This window comes from Barbus barbus (genome assembly GCF_936440315.1).
Source record: "Barbus barbus genome assembly, chromosome: 36".
NCBI classification, from domain to species: domain Eukaryota; kingdom Metazoa; phylum Chordata; class Actinopteri; order Cypriniformes; family Cyprinidae; genus Barbus; species Barbus barbus.
In genome coordinates this window covers 11,411,262-11,438,121 of record NC_136714.1, presented here as the reverse complement: position 1 = coordinate 11,438,121, position 26,860 = coordinate 11,411,262, and the positions used below count along the sequence as shown (strand labels likewise).

Here is a 26,860-nt window from a genome sequence, read left to right as displayed (position 1 = left end):
CTGGTGATCCACTGACAGACAGAGGTGGGGACGGAGAGCTGAGACAGTTTATTCTGAAGGGTGTCCGTGATGATGGTGTTAAAAGCGGAGCTGAAGTCCACAAACAGGATCCTCACATAAGTCCCTGGTCTATCCAGATGCTGCAGGATGAAGTGCAGTCCCATATTGACAGCATCATCCACAGTAGAGGTCGACCGATTGATCGGCCGGCCAATTAATCGGCCGATCTGCAAGCAACCGTGACACTGCCTCGTGGGGCATGCAGATTGCCATTCCACTGGCACAACGGATAACCCTGTGATGTCCCCCTCTGCCTGCTAACTTTTTGAAGAGAGAACTACCTGGTAACTCTCCAAGAAAATGGTAAGACTTAAGTTCTTATCCTTCGTTCTTAATCTTACCTTGTATTTCATTGGTTAAATATGACGCTACTTTTAGACAGCGAATGAGAATAACATTTGGAAAAAGAATGTGAGTAACTGTTTGGAATTGTATATAATTGTATAGGCTATAACGAGCCTTCAATGAGCTCTAGTTTAGGCTAAGGTTGCATTTAAGCACGGGTACCAAAACCTCGTAACAAGCCGAGCGGCTAAATTATTATTGTAGCCTGCATTGTATAGATAAGCTCCGACGTGATCTATTCTGTTTCTGCACTGGAGAATTTCTCTCCCTCTGAGGCTGCGTGTGAGACGGAGCCACTCATACTCTGCAGCCATGCAGTGTTCACACACAACTTCAGCTAACCATGGCACATGCGCGCACACAGTTAAGCTTTGCTACCTTGATAATAATGCAGCCTGTTCTTTATCATAATAAAATACAGTCAGTCAAACATATGGGAAAAAACATTGGGCCTATTTCTGAATGAAATAATAAAATGCGACTTATACACGACTTCTCTCTCTCTCTCTCTCTCTCTCTCTAAAAAACGTAATTTTTTTATACGCACAGCATATTTTAACCATGCAACAAACCTTTTTTAATATTTTGATAAATTACTGAAAAAAAAACTTTTTAAACCGTTTAACTGATTGTATTAATCGGTCAAAACTCTTACAGTCGGTTAACGGTTAACCGGTTAAAATGAACACAAATGAACAGTGGCGAGTTTCCAAAGAACTGCGACACGCTGTCACGTGGATTATGGAGCTCTCATCTCCGCGCTGTCAATATTTTTGAATGGGTATAAGTAGAGAGCATTTGTAATTCACATAAGCATACAACATTAGTGAATATTACAAAAGACATGCAAATATTTGCATTTGTAAATTTTGACCGGTTGATGAAAAACAAGCTTCTACACATTTTTCTACACAAGTTATCTAGAATTATTTTTGGAACAGATAAAATACATATAATCATTATCATTTATTAATCATTTATCATTTTGACTTAATCCTTTTCTTTATTTAAAGGCTGAAATGTGAGGTTAACATTTTTATGAAACTTTTTCAAAGCTTTATTTGAACATTTACATGAGATATTTGCCCATGCTATTAAACTGTTTTCAGTCAAGTTGTCATTTCAAATCTGAACATCATTGGTCATGTTATTTGTTTTTGTGATTATGCAAACAAAAAGTCATTTTATTTGTTGTTTCTTGATTTTTAAATATAAAACTTGAAGTGATTTATGTGTCGGTACTTTTTGAATATCTCCAGCACATTTTAACAATACCGTGATAATACTGATAACCGTGATCATTTTGGTCACTATAATAGGAATAAGAAATTTTCATACCGTTAAATCCCTAGTGAAGATGGGGGCCAGCTGATCAGAACAGGTTTTTAGGCAGGCTGGTGACACACCGTCTGGGCCAGGTGCTTTCCTTCTTTTGTTCTTTCTGAAGACCTGGCACACGTAATCTTCACTGATGTGATTTGTAGGTGTGGGGGAGAGGGGTGTTGCTGGAGGTGTTAATGGTTGTGTGGAGAGGTGTTCAGAGCAGGTGTGGGTTGTTTTTTCAAACCTACAGTAAAAGTCATTCAAATCGTCTGCCAGTTGTTGATTCTCCAGATTCTGCTGGGGGATGGTGACTTGTAACTGGTGATATCCTTCATACCTTTCCACACTGAAGCAGGATCACTGGACGAGAATTTGTTCCTTAGCTTGTCAGAATAATTCCTCTTTGCCACTCTGATCTCCTTTTCCAGTGTCTATTTGGCCTGTTTATACAAGACTTTATCCCCCTTTCTGCAAGCATCTTCTTTGGCCTGACGGAGATGTCTGAGTTTTGCAGTGAACCATGGTTTGTCATTGTTGTAGATTAGATGAGTCCTGTTAGGAATGCACATATCCTCACAGAAACTGATATAAGATGTTACAGTCTCTGTGAGCTCGTCCAGATCGTTGGCAGCATTTTCAAAAACAGTCCAATCAGTGAGAGAGAAACAGTCTTGTTATGCAGATGTAGTACGCTGTCCGGTATATCGCCATTTTGCCAGGTTTCCGTGAAACACAGATCAGCATAGTTAGAAAAATCCTTGTTTGTCCGGGAGAGCAGAAGGAGTTTGTCCGTTTTGTTGGGTAGAGAGTGGAGATTCGCGCTGAAGCTTCACGAGCGCGCCAGCTCGCTTCCCCCGTCTGCACGTCCTCCTGAAGCGTTTGACCAGAGCTACGGCTCCACCAACTACAATGTCCAGCAAAACGTTCGAGTAGTCAAAATCCAGTAAAAGATTTTGTGGTGTGTTCTGCCAAATGTTCAGCAGGTCATCCCTGGTAAAACTGATCGTATTTGAGTAATAAAAAACCAGGAAAAACAAACAAAAACAGTACAAACACTGAAGAGCAATGCACAGTAGCTGCCATCTGCGGCGCCATCTTAGAACAATAACAATATATAGAACAATAAAGGACAGAAAATAGCCATTTACTTCTAAATTATTTTGTTTTTGATGTAAAAATCTTGATAACGTCATAAGTGGACGTCAGAGTACGATACAAAATAATAAAAAAGGCAGTTCATGACCCTTTTAAATCAGTTGTATTTGCAATATATAAAAGGGATTCTGCACTATGTTGTAGTATAAATAGTGTAAGCAGTGTGTTCACACTGAAAAATGTGTGATTTTCTTCACAATTTGTTCATATTCACATTTTTCAGTACATCTGCTTGTTCTAAAAACAGTGTTTATTGTTTAGAATTACAATAATAAATTAAAATAATATGTTAACAAGCAGCATAATAGACTGTTAAATGGACAGCTAAAATAACTCAAAGAGCAAAGTCTTGCATTCAAAATAAGAAGGATATTTTATACGGTTTGAAAGCTAACCATATATTATCCAAAATCCAATGTGTACTTGTGTAGCGTAATGAATCACTAAATCATTTTGCAACACAACTACTCACGAAACCCATGTGCGATCACATACTTTCCTATATGTTTCTGGCCTTAGGCTTCTGCTCATTTGATGTTTTAGTTTGGATGATTCATCCTAACCTAGTCTTGTTTGCATTTCAATTTATTTATTTAGCAGACATGCTTTTTTGTTCCCTGTTTTCTCTGCTGTTGTATCACATTTCAGCGGTACCACAAGGTCATCGGTAGCCCTTTGTGTGGCAGCCTGTTGGGTTGAGTACACTCAGACATTCAGTCAGCCCACATTAACCTTGCTAGGCCGGAACAACAAGAGGAACACTAACACAAACAGGCACATACGCTCGCGAGCCTACTAAACGCAAGATTCATCTCCGTTTAAATGGCTGTCTTTCTCCTCCATTCAGTTTATTTTCCTTTTCTTTCTTCCTTCATCACTCATTTAGGATCATAAAACTCTCCCTCTCAGTTTCAGTTTTACTGCCTGTCTTTGTCTTCCCAGTCAGTCTATCTATCTTCTTCCTTTGTTTGACACACAAAAACACATGCAAACATCTATATGTGCTCATTCACCGTCTCTTGTGCACACAGAAATAGCACAATCTCTTTCTAACCCCCATTACAGTCATACAGTGAAGTGACTGACTTCATTATTCACCTTTGTCAACGCCCACACATTGCTGCCTCTCTTTCTTCGTCTCTCTCTCTCTCTCTCTCTCTCTCTCTCTCTCTCTCTCTCTCTCTCTCTCTCTCTCTCTCTCGGGTACAGAGTCAAACTCTCTGTCGCATTCCCTCCAACCTGCTATTTCTCAGCTGTTAAGACACCCCCTTTAGACAAGACTATTAGACCTGTGGCAGGATACTGCAAATTTTCCACACTGGAGAATGAGGACAACAACCACAATGATTTTTTTCTCACCCTAACACTCTTTTTAAACCACAAGAGCTATAAAGTTATGCAGAGTTGACGCCATTGAGAGATGTGATGATAGCTTTGACAACATAAGATATTGTCTTAAAAGATACGTGTCAGCCTTCATGACAAAAGGCGGCTGTGGCATCCCAAATCCGCACTTTGCTCAAAGACCTCAGCTCATATCACTCATGTACAGTTAGCGACGTATCACAGCATAGTCAAGGCTGCTTTTGTGAGTCTTATCGCACCTCTATAATTACTGATATTAATTACGCTTTCTACTAAGATTATTCAGAGAGCGATCATCCATCTTAGACTACTCCGAAGCGCTTAGAGGTCAACCGCAATGTTACTCTGCCGTCACACACCAGGACAAGTTGTCTTTTTCCGGTCACACCTGTAACGCTGTCATGACACTCCATCTTGCTATTTTGCATGACGATGACACCAATCTGCCATAGTAGACATTGCAGTGCCGACTTGCGAAGTGCCCAAAAGAATAATGGTGAATGACAGTAAATACACCTTTAAACCCCGGTGAAACTATCTATCTCACCTCTCATTGCACCCTTGGCTGTCAATCACAGAGGTCAGCGCTGGGTGCGACCGCCGTCATGGCCCAGCGGCTCTTCTCTTATGCTAATTTAGCCCGTGATCTGCCGCATGACATTTAGCTGTTGCAGTTACAGTGTGCTGTTGGCTACATGAGTGTGTGAGTTGCATGATATATGGACACATGTATGCTCGTTCATGCTGGGATAATGAGAAATGTCAAAGTGGTGTGTATGTGTAATGGTGTGTTTTGGAATGTCTGTTTACATGTATGCAAATGAGTTTAGTCGTAAATTGTTGAGTTTATAGCTACAAGTGAAAATGTCATGGTGCTGTGGGTATCTGTTTAGAGGACACAATGGTGGACTAACAACTTAGTGAGGTTGACTATTCTATCTATATATTTTAATGGGATAGTTCCCCCAAAAATGAAAATTCTGTCATTAATTACTCACCCTCATGTTTGTTGTTTCGTTGTTTACGTATGTGATACTCTCCAAAATAGCGCCAGGGTGGCACGGAGGAGAAGACTTGTTGAATAAAGTCGTTATTTTTGTTTTCTTTGCGCACAAAAAGTATTCTTGTAGCTTTGTAAAATTACGGTTGAACCACTGATGTCACATGGATTATTTTAGCGATGTCCTTATTATGTTTCTGGACCTTGATCGTGTTAGGATCTTTGCTGTCTATGGGAGGGTCAGAGAGCTCTCAGAATTCATCAAAAATATCTTAATTTCTGTTCTGAAGATGAACGAAGGTCTTATGGGTTTGGAACGACATGAGGGTGAGTAATTAATGACAGAATTTTCATTTTTGGGTGAACCATCCCTTTAATTTTTTATGTTTAATATATTTATCATATATTATATTCATTACATTATATTTATATTTAATTAGCTTGCTTTTTTTACATTGTCTTTCACTTGATTTCTGTTTATTCGGCTTTACATCAGGTAGCTCCGCCCGCACTATAATGTACATCAGGTAGCCCCGCCTACACTATAATGTCATTGGACTAAAGTATCCACTCATTGTATATTAATCATTAAGACAAATTGTGAAAGATTATAAGATATTATACGTCAAATCCCTCGACGTCCACAAAATAAAAATAACCATACCGTTTGGTGAAACATTATGGAAAATACAAGGTATGTGTTCTTAGTTTTTGTGAAAGCCAGCTAACCGAAAGAAGAGTTTTGCTTGGCATTTGGGATCGACGTCACGTCATGTTCCATTTTTGCATTCCAGAAAGCGCTGGATGAATTCTGGCAATTATACTGACATACTACTTCAAAGACTCTAGAATACCCAAGACGTGTAACTCGTATAGTTTTGAATGGGGAAAAAAATGCAACGCTCATTCAATATGGCTGCTCTATCGCAGGAAGCCTCGCCTTCGGAATAAAAGAGCCAATCGGTAAAGTCAGTGCGCCACTGCAGATGGCCTTAGAAGTCCCTATAGAGTGCTATAGAAACAGTCAGTGTTCTGAGACGTGCGCTTAGGACTGTGCATGCACACTGGTTGGTCTAGCCTGAAAAATAATCTTTTTAACATTATTTGAGCAAAACAAACAACATTTATGATACAGTTGTTGTCAGATTTCTTTGGTGATTCCAAATATGAAATTTAATCATAAGCATGGTAAACAGTTTTGAAGAAATTGATGTTTCTCCATTCAAAAGGATAGGAGCTGCCCTTGCATGCCCAAGAGGCATTTCAAAGATGGCTGCCGAGTCAAATGACTTGCCTTAAAGGGACTTTGACTACTCTTGCTTCTTTACATTTAGCAAGAATACTATGGTAATATGCTATTCCAAATTCAGTCACTGATTTTGAGCATCACTCCAGGAGCCCAGCATTTTAAAAATTGTGGTCTAATTTAAAATAGTCCAAAAATGTTCACCTCAAGATTACTTTTCCTTTCAGTTTCCACTCAGTTTCGCATGTAAGAATGTCTTATGTAAATAATTTTTGATCACTTTAAAAGTTAAAAATAGTGAGATATGTTTTAAATGTTTTCTGATTAAATCGTATGTTTAAAGCTGTAAAGCTGCTTTGACAATCTGTATTGTATGAAAAGCGCTATATAAATAATGGTGACATCTTGACTTGACTTCATTGTTCATGTTTTTTAACAAAAGGGGGGTATGCCATTTCATCTTATGCAATTTACTGAGTCTGAGTCTTTTTTTTGGAATATAGATGTGTTCACCCACAGGCCAGCATGCATGAATGCCCACACTCGCTGCCCCCGGTTACCCAATATAACCCTTTCAGCTGAACCCTGGCCAGCCATAACTTGATTTAATTACTATCTCATTACTCTCTGCAGCTGCACATACTCCGTCGACTCTCTGTCCTTCTACTCCTGGCTTGTGAATTCCACTCAATTTCCCTGGTTAATGGAGAGAACACAATAAAGCATCAAACACTCTTGGAGGTAAAACTCCTCTATATGACCCGACACAGAGCAGGAAACCTCAGAGCCCGAATCGGCCTCAGCACAGCCTGGTTCTGTTTAGTGACGCTGGGTTTACATGATCGCCAGCCACGACTGCCATATTGATAGACCCTCCACCATGGCGTGGTAATGCAGCCGGAATGAGCAGAGAACTAAAATCAGCCATTCACCCTCACGCTCACCACTGGCGTTCGACTCCGCTGTAATAGTTTCTATTTGTGGAAGAGGAAGGATATAAACAAATGCATTAGCTTTGCCTCACCACAGGAACAACGTGGGAAAACAAGTCAAAGTGAACAGCGGGAAAGAGAGGAGGTGAGGCGGTGGGTGCAGAAAGGAGTGGGGGAAGGCAGGAATGAAATGAAAATGTTGCGATTGGGATGTAAAACTGCAAAGTGGCGTGAACAGATAAGGGACGGAGAGTGAGAGTGAGAGAGTGAGAGTGAGGGAGGATGAAGATGGTGTGAGTAGATCCAATCTCCAACCCTGTCAATCAGAACTGCAGTGTTTACTGCCCACACATCCCTGCCCCTTTTGGAGGCATTACACATGCAGCGAAGACTGTCTCGCGTCAGCCGTATTGATCATGTGCCAGGGCAGACCGGCGGCCTCTGCTGATTGAATATGTTGGATGACTACCATTGTGGAGCTTTGTCTTCAAAGTGGTTCTGAAGCTCTGGATCAAACACGGAGTGTCGTAAGTGATTACGGACGGTAATGATAATGACTTTGTTCTGTTCTGGATGACTGTTTGATGAAGTTTGTTAGGCTTCTTCTGCGGCTCTGAAGTTCAAAGAGGCATGCCGACCACTTCCTGAAGTGAGTGAAATGGTTCCTGTCATTAAATTGACTGTGTAATAAAATCATTTGCAAGCTCATGAACGCTGTAAATCTATAATCATTCTTTTAGAAAATGAGTGCCAGGAATTACTCACCCCTTGCATCCTGTTTCCACTGATTATCCTTGAGATGTTTCTACAACTTGATTGCAGTCCACCTGTGCCAATTCAGTTGATTGGACATGATTTGGAAAGACACACACCTGTCTATATAAGGTCCCACAATTAACAGTGCATGTCAGAACACATACCTAGCTATGAAGTCCAAGGAATTGTCTGTAGTCTTCTGAGACAGGATTGTATGGAGGCACAGATCTGAGAAAGGGTACAGAAATATTTCTGCAACATCTGGTTCACAGAAGCATGTAGTCTCTGTTACCCTTAATGGAAGAAGTTTGAAACAACCAGGACTTTTCCTAGAGCTAGCCTCCTGGTCAAGCTGAGCAATTGATGAAGAAGTGCCTTGTCTAGATTGGTGACCAAGAACCTGAAGGTCACTCAAGTTGAGGACCATGATCATATATGCAGATGGGAGAAACCTACAGAAGGACAAATATCACTGCAACACTCCACCGATCTGGGTTTTATGTCTGTGGCCAAGCTCAAGACACATGAAAACACACTTGGAATTTGCAAAAAAGCACCTAAAGGATCCTCAGACTCTAAGCATCATGTTTGAAGGAAACCAGCTCTGCTCATCACCTGCAGATTACCATCCCAAAAGTAAAGTGTGCTGGTAGCAGCCTCATGCTGTGGGGCTGTTTTTCAGTGGTAGGGACTGAGGGACTGGTCAGAGTAGAAGAAAAGCTCAATGCACCAAAATATAGAGCTAGCCTGAATGGTAACCCAGTACACAGCATTCAGAACCTCAGACTGGGCAGAAGGTTTACCTTCAAACAGGACAATGACCCTAAACACACCGCAAGAGTGGCTTATAGACAACTCTGTGAATGTTCTTGAGTGGCCCAGCCAGAACCTGAGACTGAACCCAATCAAAATATTTCTAGAGAAACCTGAAAATGTGCTTCTGCCCCATCCAACCTGACAGAGCTTAAGAGGTGCGGAGAAGAATGGCAAATAATTGCCTGATGATGATCAAAGCTTGTTGCATCATACCCCAAAAAATTTGAGGCTGTAATTGGTGCCAAAGGTGTTTCAACAATTGAGTAAAGGCTGTGAATACTTATGCACGTGTGTGTTTTTTTTTTTTTTTTCTCTTTTTAATTTGCAAAGATTTCAAACAAACTTTGTTGTCATTATGTGGTATTGTTTGTAGAATTGAGGAAAATAATTTACTTAATCCATTTTGGAATAAGGCTGTAACATGACAAAATGTGGAAAAAGTGAAGCGCTGTGAATACTTTCTGGATGCACTGTGTATTTATTCACCTTTAAGGAAATTAATACTTTTTTACAGCAAGGAAGCATAAAATCAATAAAATGTGACAGTAAATACTTTTACATTATTACAAAAAGTTCTATTTTAATTCAATGTTGTCTTGATTTTTGAATATCCTGAAAAATATAAATCCTAATTTCCACAATATTTAACAGCACAACTGTTTTCAACTTTCCATACACTATTTACTATTAAAATTACATGCGCTTCAGTTTTCCACAGCACTGCAAATCATGCAACTTCATTGTAGTTTTCATTCTAAAAACTTATTTTATTTTGATCAAGATGATGCAAAATTTCCTCCACGTTGGATGCTCATCCAAAAAGTCAGTCTGTGACGTTTACTTATTCTTTTTGTTAAAAGTTTTTTTTTTTGTTTCTTTCATAATATAAATGCATAAAGACATTCTCCATTCCATAAAGGTCCCTGGTGTGACCTTTAACAATATTTGAAGGAGAACCTACGTTATATTCATTCTAATGGTGTCACAATAGTACACCTTTTAGCATAAACTGTTTTCCTAAGCGAGACAAAGGTCTGTATACCAAGCGGTTCAGATGAGGATAGTACAAATTACAATTGGGCCAGTGATGATGACTTCTTTTCAATGTCAGTGAATTGACTGGCCCAGAATGGAGCATGACATAAAGCTCCAACTATCTTTTCTGACAGGCTCGTCTTCGTCTCAGTAACTCTTACATTTTCATTCCCCCCTCTGACCTCAATCAAGGCCTTTCACTTTTATCATAGCGCAATTTCCATCACAGATATAACTCATTTGCGTTCATGAAGGTCAATGACTGAATGAACACAAATGGAGAGAGTTATCTGGACACGGCTGGTCTTACAGCAGAATCTAATGTCATTATTATGACGACTCAGTAAATAAGCGGCTCTCAAAGACATCAGACGACTGCCGCAAAGCGGGATGGAGCCAGTGAAGGACGGAACCATGTTGGAAATCCTACTGGCGGGGAAACACACAACATGTTGTGCAGCACACACACACACACACGTAACACAGTAATACTGCACTCCTCCTGTAAATATACCCTTCCCAGAGCAACCACTAATGAATGTTAATTTCAGTCCCCTGGTGCTGATCCAATATGCTGATAAAGAGAGAGTGTGTGTTTCTTTGTGTGTGTGTGTTTGAGGCCCGTGGGGCCACCTAAGCATCTCGAGGAGCAGTGCTTTCATATTGAACATTAGTAAAATGGACCAGAACGCCTGGCTTTCTTCTCTCGTCTGTAATTAACGAGTTGATTATTAAAATGAAGCTGTAGATTGTTCCCTTAAGCATGCTGATATCATAACACAGAGTGAGGAGCTCCATGCAGATGCTCTCACAAGGGTAACTGTAGTGGAGCTACTCTGTATCAGGTGCAACTATCAGTGGCGCTCGGGGGCTCTCACGAGACCAGCGCCATCCCTGACCTCTGCTGCGGTTTCCTCTCTGTACTCGCTTTCCAAAATCCTCCAGAAATAGAAGAAAATATTGATATTCAACCTTGTGTGGGGTTATAGTATCATCTTGCTTGTCCACCAAGTGATAAGATGCATACATTGAAGCCTGCATTTATAGTCCACATGGTAGCTATACATGGTCAAAATGTTTTGAACCTTAACGGATAAAAAATTAAAATGAAAAGTGAAATTTGTATTTATTTTTTGATAATTAATTATATTCAACAATTCTTATTATTATTATTATTATTTTTTTTTTTTTTGGAAGTAGAAAATATATTGTATGCTATTAAACAAGGCACTTTAAAAATAAAAATGAAATAGAAATGGGGTGGTGATGGCGCAGTGGATAAGACACATGCCTTTGGTGTGAGAGACCCGGGTTCGAATCCACTGTGAGACACCAATGTGTCCCTGAGCAAGACACTTAACCCCTAGTTGCTCCAGAGGCGTGCGACCTCTGACATATATAGCAATTGTAAGTCGCTTTGGATAAAAGCGTCAGCTAAATGAATAAATGTAAATGAATTATTTTACTATTGTCTTTTTAATTTCCATGTTTTTCTTATGTTATTTTATTAAAACTACAGTAAATATATAATTCTAAAATGTGTTATTTTTTTTAAAAAACAAAGGACATATACAAATGAGATGTTAACTTTTCAATAAAAAAATATATATATTGTAAAATATAAATTATTTTTTATAATATATATATATATATATATATATTACATATTAATAAATATAATTACAAATTATATTACCATCATAACATTTTGAGTGAAACCACAAAACCAGTCATAAGTAGCACAGGTATATTTGTAGCAATAGCCAACAATACATTGTATGGGTCAAAATTATCCATTTTTATTTTATGTCAAAAATCATTAGGGTATTAAGTAAAAGATCATGTTCTGTGAAGATATTTTGTAAATTTCCTACTGTTGATATATCAAAACTTAATTTTTGATTAGTAGTATGCATTGCCAAGAACTTCATTTGGACAAGCGATTTTCTCCATATTTAGATTTTTTTGCACCCTCAGATTCCAGATTCTCAAATAGTTGCATCTCGGCCAAATATTGTCCTATCCTAACAAACCACGCATCACAAAGCTTAATTATTCAGCTTTCAGATAATGTATAAATCTCGATATCAAAAAATTTACCCTTGTGGTCCAAGGTCACATATATGTATTAATGTTTTGCTCAGTTTTATTCATTTCTAATTATTTTGACATTTAAAAAATACAAAATTATGCAAAAAGAAGCTATTTATTTTTTTTACTTATAGCTAATATTCTACAAATAAAATATTCAAAATATTGTACAAATAAAATAACTACTGTAAATGCACACACACACATATATATTGTAAAACGTGTAATCATATTTTTAAATACAGATTACAGATAAAATTATCATCATAACATTGAGATTTTAATTTACTTTAATCTAAAGAAATACAAAAATGTAAATGTTATATTATAACAAGTATTACCGTATGCATTTATATTTTTTAATTAAAAGAACAGTAAAAAAGATGTTCCTTGCACAATTCACTTTTGTTTATATTTTATTTAAATTTAGTTACATGTTTAATGTGACATTTCAAATTGTTTGGTTAAAATGTATTGAATTATTTTATTTTGACAGTATATTTTAAGGTATATTATTTTGACTTATGGTTATTGTCAGTATATTTTAAGGTAAAGAAAAGTTTGTAGGTTGATTCATATTACCACGTATGTTTATGAACTATACAGGCACCACAAACTTTAGGGTCACATTTTTTTCAATGAATTTGTGTCAACCTACTGTATGCTGTTTTAGCATAACTTATACAGGACTAGTTCTTGACATGCCACTGCACTGCTCGTATAAGAGGCTAATGGAAGTCTTGAGCACATAATGTATGTGCAGTAAGCCCCGCCTACACCGCTTCAGTTCATGAACAATAGCAATTTCTGCTCTCCCGTGACATGGTTCACCCAAGTGTTAAAAAATAACTTTAAAAGCCCATGTTGATATAGTGGCAAGCACAACTTAACTGTGAACGTAATTGCAGCTTTACAGCTAAAGGTCCAACCTGCTAGATTAACCCTCTGATCCAGGCCAATTTCAGCTCGTGATTCACACAGCAGTGTTTGCAGTAAATAATGCAGTGAAAATTCAACTTTTAATCTTTTCATTTTGCCCCTGTGCTCAGCATACAGCTGTTTGTCTGGACAGTGAATATGTCAATGTGGCAATTTCCTCAGCAATGTCCCTCAGTTTCTCACATACAGTAATAATACTATATCAGCCTCCAAAAATAATGATAAGCAGGCAGCAGAATATATACCTTTTGATTAAATGTTCTATTTATTATACAGGTATCCATCTCGGCAGCAAAAAAACAAACAAAAAAACAACTTAAATGTACATCAAAGAAAACAAATGATTCATCTACATAATAAAAATATAAAGATAAAAAAGAAAGCAAATGAGGCAGCACAAGAACTTGTTAAATCGTTCTCTCAATTTAGTACAATAGCGCCTTCTGTTGGTGTGAAACTGAAGCCTGTGATGAGAGACGGCCTTGGCACAAGAGTGTCTGTAACATATAATTTATTTGACCTTCTCTGCTATTCATAATTCATATCATGAGAATTCAAAAAGACCAATGAAATCACGCAGTTACAGGAATTCCAATTAAAATACCACTGTAAATAAAAAAAAAAAGAAATAAAACATTTGCACCGTTGCACATTGTCAAATATGATGGTCATAATATATATATATATATATATATATATATATATATATATATATATATATATATATATATATATATATATATATATATATATATATATGAAGAGTTCAGATGCAAAAGCCTCTAAGTGTAGTCTGAAATGTTCTTCTAAAATGAGCATTTTTATCAGGCTCCTATATCTATGTTCAGTTTTCACTTTAATTGCATAGAAATAGTAAAATTACTGAACCTAAACATAGCATCCTGATAAAAAAAATGCTAATTTTAGATGAAATTTTAAGACGGCACTTAGACAGCATCTGAACTCTTCATATATATATATATATATATATATATAAATATAAAAACACACAGATACAGTGCCCTCCAAAAGTACACTGTAAAAAAACTTCTGTAGTTTTTACAAAATAATTTTGGCAGCTGTGGTTGCCAGAATAATTTTGTAAAAAATACAGAAAAACTGTAAACACATTTACAGAACAAAACTAAAATTTACAGTATAAAACTGTAATTTACAAACAAGGAAATTTGAATGGAAACCAATGGAAAGCCTTAGATTGCCCAAGTCAATCTCCAGATTTAAATCCGATTGAACATGAATTTCACCAGCTGAAGAGGAGAGTAAAGGCAGAAACTCCCCAAAACAAACAACAATTGGAATTGGCTGCATTAAAGGCTGGGAAAAGTATTTCAAAGGATGAGACCAAGAGTCTGGTGATGTCTATGGGTCACAGACTCACTGCTGTGATTGTGTGCAAGGGATCTGCAACTAAATAATAGCTTTTAATCTTTTATATCTGCCTTATGTTCAACTGTCCCAATACTTATGCTCACATCAATGAGTGGGATGAACTCTAAAAGTGCTGTTCGTGTTGAAACGGCTAATAATAAAATGTGACATTATGTAGATGTGTCTCATATTCATCTTTTAATCATATTTGCAAATGTCTTGAACAGACAGAGCAATTTTTGTCTTTACTGTTCCAATACTTATGAAGGGCACTGTATATATATGAAGAGTTTATTTGCAAAAACAGATAACTCTTTATAACTCAGATAACGGTTTTGAAAATGGATAAAAAGAGAGTTATCTGTTTTTGCAAATGAACTCATATATATACATATAAATATATATATATTAATGTATGCATAGGTGACAGATTATACTGTACGTTGTAATGGGTAGTTTTTAGACCCATTTCATCCTAAGCAACATTTACTTTACTTCTACTAAGAGGATGAAAAATTATTATGAAAGGCTAAATTTACCTACATCATAAGTGTAATAGGAAAAACTAAAATAGTAAAAATGTATACGACCTTTTCAAATATTTGTTGCAACTTAACTGGTGCTTTTTTCATATTTGTTTGAAATCCATGTACTATTTTCAGACCAAAAACCCATGAGAGATCACAGTATAGGAGAGTTCAAGAGAATGGATCACCTTGGACAACAAACGCATGAACAAACACACACAGTGCAGCTCTGTCCCCGCTGCTGCGCTTGCTTATGGATTTGCTCCAGGATGTTCCTATGGAAATAGAGAGGAGAGGAACGTATCTAATGCCAGGTGATGGATTTCTGTTCATGAGAAGGACTTAATGAAAAAGCTCTCAACCACAAGGTGAATGTGTTAGCAATATACATCATCTTTTCAAACCCCATCAAAGGTGGACATCAAAACCCTCATCCTGTTCCTCCCGAGAGCCGTCTGTGATGACTGTGGAGGTACAGAGAGAGAATAAAAGGCTGAGAAAGAGTCACTCTGTGAGTTATCATGGTTTACTCTTCAAAAGATAAATACTACAGTTTACAGGACATGGATTCTACCGCAGTAGTCTATGTACATGTTTTCCAAAGACCACTAGTAAAGGTGTTTAACATTTTTCTAATTGAAATAAAACTTATTTTTTCCCCCAATAACAATTACATTCAACTTGACAAATTTTTTATTTTATTTGTAAGGACATGGCAATGCATGTATATTTACCGTAAAATATTTTTTAAAAATTAAATAAGAATAATTTAATAAAAATAACACAAAAACAAATAAAACAGAAACAAAATAAAATGTGTAAGAAAAAACAAAAATATTAAATATTAAAATATTTTTATTAAATTAATTTATATTATTAATGTACTTAATGTACTAATTTACACAAGAACATTTATGTTCTACTTACTATTAAAATAAATGAAAATAATTGTATTAAATATAATTTATGGTAATCAGAAAAACTAGTTGTATTATTATTATTATTTATAGTGAATATTCATTTAATAATTAATTGAATAAGTGGATAATTAAAAAAATTCATAAATTTTTAATGCTTTTATTTATATATTTGTACCTTATTATTTATTGTATTTGTAGCCAATATTCCACAAATAAAATATTAAAAATAAAAAATAAAAATGTTTTATTTTAAAATAAAAATTAAATAAATTAGAATAATCAAAACAATTTACTGTCCATTTACAATCTATCTGTACATCTATTCATCTGTCCGTCCGTCTCTCTCTCTCTCTCTCTATCTATCTATCTATCTATCTATCTATCTATCTATCTATCTATCTATCTATCTATCTATCTATCTATCTATCTATCTATCTATCTATCTATCTATATATATATATATATATATATATATATATATATATATATATACACGATTCAATATTTATGTAAATGTATTTTTTCAATTATAATTAAATTTTGAATTCCATATTTCTGTTTTGGACCCCACATCTGTAGGTGTTGGATTATATAGTGTAGCGTGTGTCTTATGTTCAAGTATGCTTAAATGTGCATTTACCCGGGGACTCTGCTATCGGCTCTGTGCTGGAGGGAGGTGGTAAGCTGAAAGAACGTGTGTCCTTAAAGGAAGCGTCACTGTGACAACTGACGCTCTGTGCACGCTTGCGGCACTCGATGGCCAAACGACTGCAGCAGTCTTTATGACAGCTCACCCCACACACTGAAAAAACACAGAGGAGGGTCACCGGGCCACATTTACACAGGAAAAAAGACAAGAGCTAAGGTCTACATTTGGTTTCATACCTTTGCATTTGTATCGCTGTTTGTAAAATCCCCATATCTGCAAGAATTATCATATATTAAATAAGTTACAATGAGAGAATATAAGAAAAACATTTCAATGGATTTTGGGTGCTTTAATTTTGTTCATATTATATGTGTGTGTATGTGTGTGTGTGTGACCCTGGACCATACGACCAGTCATAAGGATGTGTTAGGTTTGTTAGGAAATGACAATATTTAGCTGAGATACAACTATTTAAAAATCTAGAATCTGAGGGTGCAAAAAAAAAAATCTAAATATTGAGAAAATCGCCTTTAAAGTTGTCCAAATGAAGTTCTTAGCAATGCATATTACTAATCAAAAATTAAGTTTTGATATATTTACAAAATGTACAAAATATATTCATGGAATATGATCTTTACTTAATATCCTAATGATTTTTGGCATAAAATTAAAATCAATAATTTTGACCCATACAATGCAATGTTGGCTATTGCTACAAATATATCCGTGCTGCTTATGTGGTCTCACACACACACACACACACACACACACACACTTTAGAAAAACTTACTGGTCCCAAACTTTGAGTGTATGTTGTACATTTAATTTTAAACTATTTATTTAATTATTTGCTGCTTAATTGTGCTAATGTTATGACTGGAGTCTATACAGTATTTCATGTAAGTGGACAAAAATACTACTTATTCCTTTACATGTAAAACTTTGTAATAAAGAAAACTTGGCCTGAGTGTACCTTAAATTTAATTTTCAAAAAAAAAGCTTTTCAAAAATACTGGTTCAACAAAAACACTGAAAAAAAGAAAAAGAAAACAGGTTCTTTACTCGGGTGGACCTTGACAGGAAATCAGAAAATAGGAAGTGGTTACTATCTACGCACATCAATCAACTGTGAACATAACTTCTTTCCCACAGACACACTCTTAAACACAACCCTGCTGCTCTCGCACCGAAAACAGCACAAACACTATAAACCTCTGACAGCAGAGACAAATATGAACGAATGCAAGCCGTATATACGATCTGGCTTACGAGTGATAATAAAATAGGCATTATGTGCATCTGTGCTTTTTGAAATAAATACAGGTCTGGATGTCTGTTTCTCATGATGCTGAAGATGAAGATAAAGAGACTGAGCCCCAAATAAAATGTGCACTCACCAAACGAGAACAGTGCCGACAAAATGAAGGCTTGACGCTGCTCGTCTCTGTAAACATGTGAACAAAACCCATCTTACAGTTCTGTAAGGAGCTCGCCTTTGTGAAGTACTCAATCATCTCCTCACGGCTAATTTTACAGTCCCTGGGAGTGAGAATGAAAAAGAGAAAGATGGGACATTTACTGTAGTGTAGACTTTGACAAATGAGGGAAAATAATTACTCCAGATACACTGGACAGATATCTTGATAAACCCACTGGTTTTGGTCCAGTTCATCAAACTTGCCGAGGTAAGGGAAATTGCTCCTGATGATCTCAAACTCTCCTTGGGAAATGTAGCCATCGCCATCAATGTCGAAATTTTGAAACACTGACTGAAATTAAGGTTAATGTATTAATCAGGTTAATAAGGTTATTAATTAATCTGGTTAATCTTCCAGTTAGTTCTCTTTCATTTATTGCACAACTTTCTGGAATTCTTGTCAAATTTGTGCAATATCACACACACAACAGTGTTGATCATTATTTGTTGTTCAGCACAATGGTATAATTGTAAATATGTTATTTATTTTAATCAGCCAGTCTATAAACAAAAAGTTATCACATAACTTACATTTGCTCCAGTAATGAAAATATTTCCAAACTAAAAGAAGAATTAAGTGGTTTCATGTTTCCAGGTTACGTTCATTTTTGTTTTTGAACAAATCGATTGAGTGAATGATTCAATGACTCACTCATAAAGTCAGTCACTTGTATAATTTTTTTAATAAATCAATGTTTTTGAACAAATAATTTGAGTGAAAGATTTCATGACTCATAAGGGAAATCACTAGTTTCAATCCTGATTCAATTAGTTTTTTTTATGAATAAGTTGAGTGAATGATTCAGTGTCGCACTCATACGGTCAGTCAATTGTTTAACACCTGAATGAATAAGTGTTTGAAAGTATTAATTGAATGAATGATTAAGTTACTAACTCATAAAGAAAGTCACTTGTTGCCACCTACTGGTATAACAATGAAATCAACAAAGACTTACTGAAAAATACCCACCACTAAAACACAGACTGACAGTCTGTCTGGAACACGAAAACTGCATAACAGTCTGTTGTCTCAGGCAACCAGCTAATTATTGCATTTATATACTATTTGCAAACAATTAGTTTATTTGAAAACCAAATAATTATTCAGAAAAATGATAAGTGAATTGAAAGTAGTATGGGTCACATACCTCCACCATTTTTTCAATGTGCTTGTTGATGATGGCTGGATCCGCTTTGGGTTTGACTGAAGATGACCACTGTTCTATTAGAGGAGACTGTGACTTTGAGCTGGAAGTCTAAGAGGCCAGAAATCAATGGCATATTCACTTAGCAAGTGAAAATAAGGCACCAGTAGATATGGATAAATGACTGCTGTCCATTGGTTGAACAGAATAATTATAGAGTAGTTGTTCAGTCTCCCAGCTGCAAATCCACGTAAGTGGATTATGCAAGCAACATGGGAAAATTAATCTGTCAAATTGTGTCATGGGTGGTTGTAATTGGTGGTTTCTACCTCATGGTGGCCACTGATTTGCTATCTGAGCAGTTATGTTGGTGGGGTGACTCACTAATAGTTTAATGCTGCGAGGCTCCCTCTGTAGAGATAGCTGATATATCTCATCCTCTAAGTGGTACTGGTCCAAAGACACCTGGACAGGAACACAATAAATTGCAATACAATAATTGATAATTGACATAGATTTGAGAAATCCATCACAGGCTGTATTAACCTCAATGTCGCCTGCTTATCTATCAATTTACTAAAAATGTCTATAATTTAAAGGAATATTTAAAAAAAATGTTATGATTTATTTATATATTTAATTTATATGTATTTATTTTCTTATAAAATCCTAAAATTAAATAAAAATAAATTACAAATAAATATGGAAATTATATAAATATATATATATGCAAATTTCAAATATATGCAATTTTTTTAATACTTTCTATTCATCAGAGAATCCCGAGAAAGAAAAAAAAGTATCACAGTTTTGCCATCACAGGAATAAATACAATTTTAAATGCATTAAAATAATAACTTTCATTACAGCAAACCCATTCCACCCATAACAGACTTACTATAAGCAGATTCAGCAGGTCTGAATTGGCTTCTATACTGGGCGGAGTGCTTTGAATGAGCGCCAACTCTTCTAGGATGGCATACAATTGATGGGTCTTTGTTAGGTTGACCCTAGTCTTCTCCGGGTCAAACCAATCAGGCAGGGCCACATGGACGGCAATCACATCCTTCAAATGCACCCCAAGGATTGGGAAGCGGAATCCCGAACATTCTGTGAAACGCTGACGATAGCGACTGTAGTTTCCAGAGGATGTGACCAGCTCCACCAATCCATCAAACACCTGATTAAACGCAGAAGAGAACATCGGTTAGGATGAAAGCTTGGTGCAGTCGCAATATGAGGAAAGGGGATTTTGGTACATGGGTACAAGATATTCTTGCTCATGTTTGGTTGCCTGATAGCAGAGCATTTGACTTGAGTATTGATATTTCTGAGCAATCTGGCAGAGAGTATGAAAATGGCAGTCAATCCATTCACTCAAACGTGGACTTTACGAATCTTGTCTGTCATAGCCAGAGTTGGAGTGTTACAGCTGTTTGTTTTTCTTGCCAGTATTGGAGGTGTGTTTACAAAGCAGCTCTCTGGCAGTCCTCACCTTGCACGTCTCGCTGTTGATGAGCGCCTGCGTATCCTTGAGTCTAGCAATGGAGCTATTGCTGAGCCCACCCACTACAGCCATCAGTGTGTTGAAGTTCTGCAGCTGCAGTAGCCTCTACACACACACACACACACAGAGTACAATATGTATATATTCATTTCAAAATCCTAAAACTTTTTTTTTTTTTTTTTTCAGTTTTAAATTAGATTCTGAGTACCCAGATCTTCTGTGGTCTGAGACTTTTGGACCCCTCTGTAAACAGATTTCATGTCTTGAAATATAAGGAAGCGATCGAGTTGGATTAACCTGGGCCACTTTAATGAATTCACTGATGACAGTGGCTCTCTGCTGAGCTGTAGGCTTACTGAGAACCATGATCTGGATCCACTGGGAAACACTGTTAAACAGAGTAATGAAACGCTCCAGAATGGGATTATCCACCGTGCAGCCGTGCATCACGAAACTGTGGTAGTCCTGGAACTGAGGGGAAACAGATTTTTCATTTGCAATATGAACTCAGACTCGAGGCCATGCTATTACGAGCACAAAGACATGACTAAATACTGCATCTATAAATTAAGAGACTTACCAGAATTTTGCAAAATGATTTGTACTCCATATACGTTAGGTGTTCAGCCAGGGTGGAAGCATCCAGGTGGTCAAAAAGAAGAGAGGTCTTCCGTTTCTTCTGGACAGTTTCATCCAGTTGACGTCGCCATTCGTAAGATGGACTACAGGCAAAGAATACATATATAGTATGCATGTATGTATGTATGTGTGTGTGTGTGTGTATGAGGGAGACAGACAGAGAGAGTGTGTATTCAACACATTGTTTGTGAAATTTTCTGTTGTCTCTTGATAAATTAATAGATCTAGAGTGTCATGTCACTGACCCATTAGTGTAATACAATATAATAGAAGAAGTTACGTACTTGATATTTAGGCATATAGGACAACACATGTGTTATATAAAATGATTTGCATTTTAATGAGTGAAATAAGTAATTGACCTCTTCACAAAACATGACTTAGTACTTGGTGGCAAAACCCTTGTTGGCAATCACAGAGGTCAGACGTTTCTTGCAGTTGGCCACCAGGTTTGCACACATCTCAGGAGGGATTTTGTCCCACTACTCTTTGCAGATCCTCTCCAAGTCATTAAGGTTTCGAGGCTGACATTTGGCAACTCAAACCTTCAGCTCCCTCCACAGATCTTCTATGAGATTTAGGTCTGGAGACTGGCTAGGCCACTCCAGGACCTTAATGTGCTTCTTCTTGAGTCACTTCTTTGTTGCCTTGGCCGTGCGTTTTGGGTCATTGTCATGCTGGAAAACCCATCCACGACCCATTTTCAATGCCCTGGCCCTGACGGTACATGGCCCCGTCCATGAACCGTGTGGTGCAGTTGTCCTGTCCCCTTAGCGGAAAAACACCCCCAAAGCATAATGTTTCCACCTTCATGTTTGACAGTGGGGATGGTGTTCTTGGGGTCATAGGCAGCATTCCTCCACCTCCAAACACGGTGAGTTGAGTTGATGCTTTCACCCAGTTACAACACTTTCACCCAGTTCTCCTCTGAATCCTTGGCAAACTTCAGACGGGCCTGTACATGTGCTTTCTTGAGCAGGGGACCTTGTGGGCACTGCAGGATTTCAGTCCTTCACAGCGTGGTGTGTTACCAATTGTTTTCTTGGTGACTATGGTCCCAGCTGCCTTGAGATCATTGACAAGATCCTCCCGCGTAGTTCTGGGCTGATTCCTCACCGTTCTCATGATCATTGAAACTCCACGATGTGATCTTGCATGGAGCCCCAGACCGAGGGAGATTGACAGTTATTTTGAGTTTCTTCCATTTGCGAATAATCGCACCAATTGTTGTCACCTTCTCACTAAGCTACTTGGCGATGGTCTTGTAGCCCATTCCAGCCTTGTGTAGGTCTAGAATCTTGTCCCTGACATCCTTGGACAGCTCTTTGGTCTTGGCCATGGTGGAGAGAGTGGAATCTGATTGATTGCTTCTGTGGACAGATGTCTTTTATACAGCTAATCTCAGCTCCTTACCTGTATAAAAGACACCTGGGAGACAGAAATCTTGCTGATTGATAGGGATCAAATACTTATTTCACTCATTAAAATGCAAATCAATTTATAACTTTTTTTGAAATGCATTTTTCTGGATTTTTTTGTTGTTATTCTATCTCTCACTGTTCAAATAAACCTACCATTAAAATTATAGACTGATCATTTCTTTGTCAGTGGGCAAATGTACAAAATCAAATATATGTATGTATGTTTGCATGTGTGTGTATCACAAATACTAATAACTTTTTTTACAAGAACTTGGTATATTTGTTTTTAACAACACTTTTCCATCATTTTTGACATTCTTATTTTTCATTGACCTAAGAACTTCTAGCTGTTTGAGTATCTCAGACATGCAGCTTGTTTGTGATGTTCAGTACACTATCCCCCCACATTCTCCAGCCCTCTGTATCAAAGGAGCAGCGGTCTGGGTGAGTTCTGTGCTCCTGTGACTCACATGCTGTCTATGTCGATGAGAAGACTACGCCTCACATCTCCATTCTGCTCCAGTCGCTCTTTCAGACCGCGAATCTGCTCAGCCAGAGCGGGGTTCAGGTCAAACTCAGCTGGGAACTCAGATAACCAGTACCTGACAGAGAAAGAGAGACGGAAGACAGAGACAGCTATGTCACAGAGTAGCTGTGCATGAAATAGGTCTAGGCAAGACATCAGGAGGACGAATATTTTCAGTCAATAGTCTTGCTTCAACTGTTTTATGTGAATTCACAATACACCTCTGTGATACAATTCAGCTGCCTTGTGACAAAGTACATCCACATCTTTACAAGAAATATGCACTGCATGGCCAGATAGTATGTGGACACCACAGCCATAGATGCGTTTGAGCGTGAAATAGGTCTGCATAAATGCATACATTTCAAAACCATTAACATTAATAGGGAGTTCTCCTTAAGGGGTGTTCACACATAACACGGTTTGGCTGCTTTTCCACAGTTTTTTTTTATGTTAACATGCACTAGATGGACGTCTTTGAACACTCCGCTTACATATCACGTCTTTTGCAGCATCTCACTTTGATACTGCAATCTAAAAACGTGCCACTGAAGTCTCAATAGCATGCATTTTTTTCCCATTCCATTGCCCTGCATCTCGCATTTTTAAATGCAAAAACGTGTTGTGTGTGAATGCCCCCTAAGGAAATTTGCAAGCTGTGAATGTGAATATCAATATCACTGATTGGGCTTTGGCCTTTTTTTTTTAACACTACGCAACATTTATGAGGAAGTTCATGTTAGATTTTGTTGTGGATTTGAAATATTTTATTTAAAGAGATAGTTCACCCATGTTGGTAACCAAACAGTTGACAGTAGCCAATGACAAAAAAAAAACACTATGGAAGTCAATAGCTACCGTCAACATCTGGTTCCCAACATTCTTCCAAATATCTTATTTTGTGTTCAACTCCAGCAAGCACATAATGTCATAAAACGCTCATATTTGGTTAAATTCCAGTTGCGACGTCGGGTGACCAAAATTCAATGTCAATTCAACGTCTAATGTCAATTTGATGTCCAATACCGACGTCAGCTGACATTGATATTTGCTGTTTTTTGGTTGTGTAACAAAAATCCAACGTTAAGTCAACGTCACATTGGCTTCAAATACTGACGTCAACCCAATTTACATTCTCAATCAAAATGCAACGTCTGTTGAAGGTAAATAGATTATAACAAATTTGCATTTTTGGGTGAACCGTCCCTTTAACTGGGAGCATGGCAAGCAGCTTTGAGATTTCAGTATTTCCCCATTCAGGTAGATAGGACTTGGTCTTGGATGCCCAAAATAGGCTTTGAAAGGGATTTTGTTCTAATCTAACACCTCATCATTTCACACTGAGTTTCGTAACACAGGGTTAAAAGCAGCGCTAACCCCCTTGTGAAACATTGCTTTTAAAGAAGGGTTTAAAAATATGATAACCCAAGGTTAAGAGTCGCATGAAAAGCCCATTTAAAGGCCTTTGGAGAGGTATTGTGATACTGAAAGAGAAAAGGTAGGTGCCACTCTATTATAAAGCTTTGAATATGATTTACAGCTGTATTCTGTACTTGATTTCATGCCCCTGTTACTAATGAGTTTATCTGAAACAGCCGAACCTTGGATGTCTTCAAGCTTTTAGCCATGTAGTATATTTCTTATAAAAAATAAATAAATAAATAGGTGAACAAATGGCTTTTTAACCTACTTGACAAGGTGACAAATCTGAGACTGGCGATTTGCAGAACAATCCTGTTCCTGAGACCTGTAATACTGTCAAGGTAGATCCACTTCATTACTATTATCGGCTGTTAGGAGAGTGATTGAAACAGTTTGTGATACTGTCAGCCCTCTCTATAAATGACAAACCCCACCCATGACCGAATGTACTAAGTGCTAAATGTCTAGCATAAAAGCCAGCCTGTCAGACTTGTATATCTTTTCTGGTATTTGACATTAATGCTAGTTTTTTTTAAATACGGAGTTCTGAGAAAGTATAATGTGACAAGTCTGCTGAAGGAGGATACTTGTGCAGGAGTTTCTTAGCTAGGTCACTGGATGACAGGTACCAGGGATGCATGGTAAGAAACATTCGCACGAGAGACGGCTGCTTCAGAACGCCTTCATTGTCTGCAAGGAAGATAAAAAAAATATATTTTTGTACATTTGCACATTAATTACTATGAATCCATTAGCCTATGACTTTCATTTAATACTCAGCTTGAAAAACTAAAATAATTTATATATATATATATATATATATATATATATATATATATATATATATATATTTATATATATATATATGTGTGTGTATGTGTGTGTTAGTGCTATCAATTAATCATGATTAACCGCATCCAAAATAAAAGTTTACATAATGTGTGTGTACTTTGTATATTTATCTATGTATATATAAATACACAGTATATATTTTGAAAATATTCAGTTCTGCTAAAATATTTTTGTCTTTCCCACGTTAAAATGTATCAAGTAAAGTTTAATAATGTTTAATTTAATGGCTTTGCAATGAAAGCATCATAACATTATGTAAAACACATTTATATTTTATTTTACTAAATGCACACTATTATAAGTCAGGCCTAAATTACAACACTGAATTATATAGTAACAGTGCTCTATTTCTCTAACCACTAGGGGGTCAAATTGGCTTGAAAAAAATTGAAGACCACTGAGCTAGAGAAATTAACATGAGAATTACTGAAGAGGTTTGAAGAATATTAAGAAACAGACACAAATGCATACAGTTGAACAAGCCAGTGTTGTTCCGACTGGCTGATCAGAGTGTTTACACAAGAGGAGGAGGAAGCAAATATGACCACTGACCAAAGGCTTTGATGCAGGCTTCCACCAGCTCATCCACGCTGGCTGACTGATCCGATGAAACGTTCTCCATCCCTTTCTACTTCACTGTTCTCCACTTAATTTTCCACTCCTCTCTTTGATTCCTCTCTTTTTCAGTCTGAAAACAAGACAACGCATGCGCGGCAAAGGAAACAGAATCAGAATCAATAAAGCAGAGAATGGTTCAGATGTGAGGGGTGTCGCTGGTTTTTCATTTTCGTCAAAAGCAGACAAATCCTGGTCACACATGGATAATACGGTGGACAACTCATCCGCAGAAAAACAAGGTGCATAAAAGAAAAGAAAAAAAAAAAATCAAAGATCCATTGGAACTGTTCTCAGACAGTAGAAGAAAAAAAAATAAGCCTTAGAAAGGAACTTACCCGTTGAATCTGGCATCAATGGTCAAACAGTGATCATCTTTGAAAACAGAAGTGCTAATGAACGCTGGGCTTCAGTAGAGCCTCTCTACCCATGTACTGAAAACCACAGAGGGCCTCACTGGGGTTAACTCCGAGTACAGCTGCCTGTAGACTCCGTTTCCTGTCAGTTGAGAAATTTACAGCTGTTGCATTTCCTGTTCAGTTTCGAGACTTTTCCCGTTGCAGAGTCAGTTTCCTCATTGGCAAATTGTTTTTAATAAATTTTAAGCATAAAACAAGAAATATAAAATATTATCAAGAAATACACACACACACACACACTTAAGAAGTGTATAAACATATTATTTTAAAACAAATTAGCTTCTGAAAT

General features: G+C 37.0%; 1 protein-coding gene across 4 annotated transcripts; it reads right to left on the bottom strand.

Moving 5' to 3' along the window:
• Window positions 1–13,808: 13,808 nt before the first annotated feature.
• Window positions 13,809–26,650, bottom strand: LOC306855694 (RAS guanyl-releasing protein 2-like). 4 transcript variants are annotated; one of them, XM_079394501.1, is made up of 17 exons: window positions 26,491–26,650; window positions 26,090–26,225; window positions 25,273–25,375; window positions 24,954–25,010; window positions 23,208–23,339; window positions 21,258–21,399; window positions 20,975–21,148; window positions 20,666–20,782; window positions 20,069–20,350; window positions 19,555–19,635; window positions 19,174–19,281; window positions 18,202–18,317; window positions 17,946–18,087; window positions 16,785–16,821; window positions 16,540–16,701; window positions 15,369–15,443; window positions 13,809–15,254 (listed from the first exon to the last, which is right to left on the bottom strand). In XM_079394501.1, the coding sequence occupies exons 2-16, from the start codon at window positions 26,157–26,159 to the stop codon at window positions 15,388–15,390; spliced, it is 1,779 nt and encodes a 592-aa protein (XP_079250627.1). In that variant the 5' UTR covers window positions 26,160–26,225; window positions 26,491–26,650; the 3' UTR covers window positions 13,809–15,254; window positions 15,369–15,387. The 4 variants fall into 4 exon arrangements, with proteins under 4 accessions (XP_079250627.1, XP_079250628.1, XP_079250626.1 ...); XM_079394502.1 differs by having other exon boundaries at window positions 15,384–15,443; XM_079394500.1 differs by having other exon boundaries at window positions 13,809–15,443.
• Window positions 26,651–26,860: the final 210 nt, after the last annotated feature.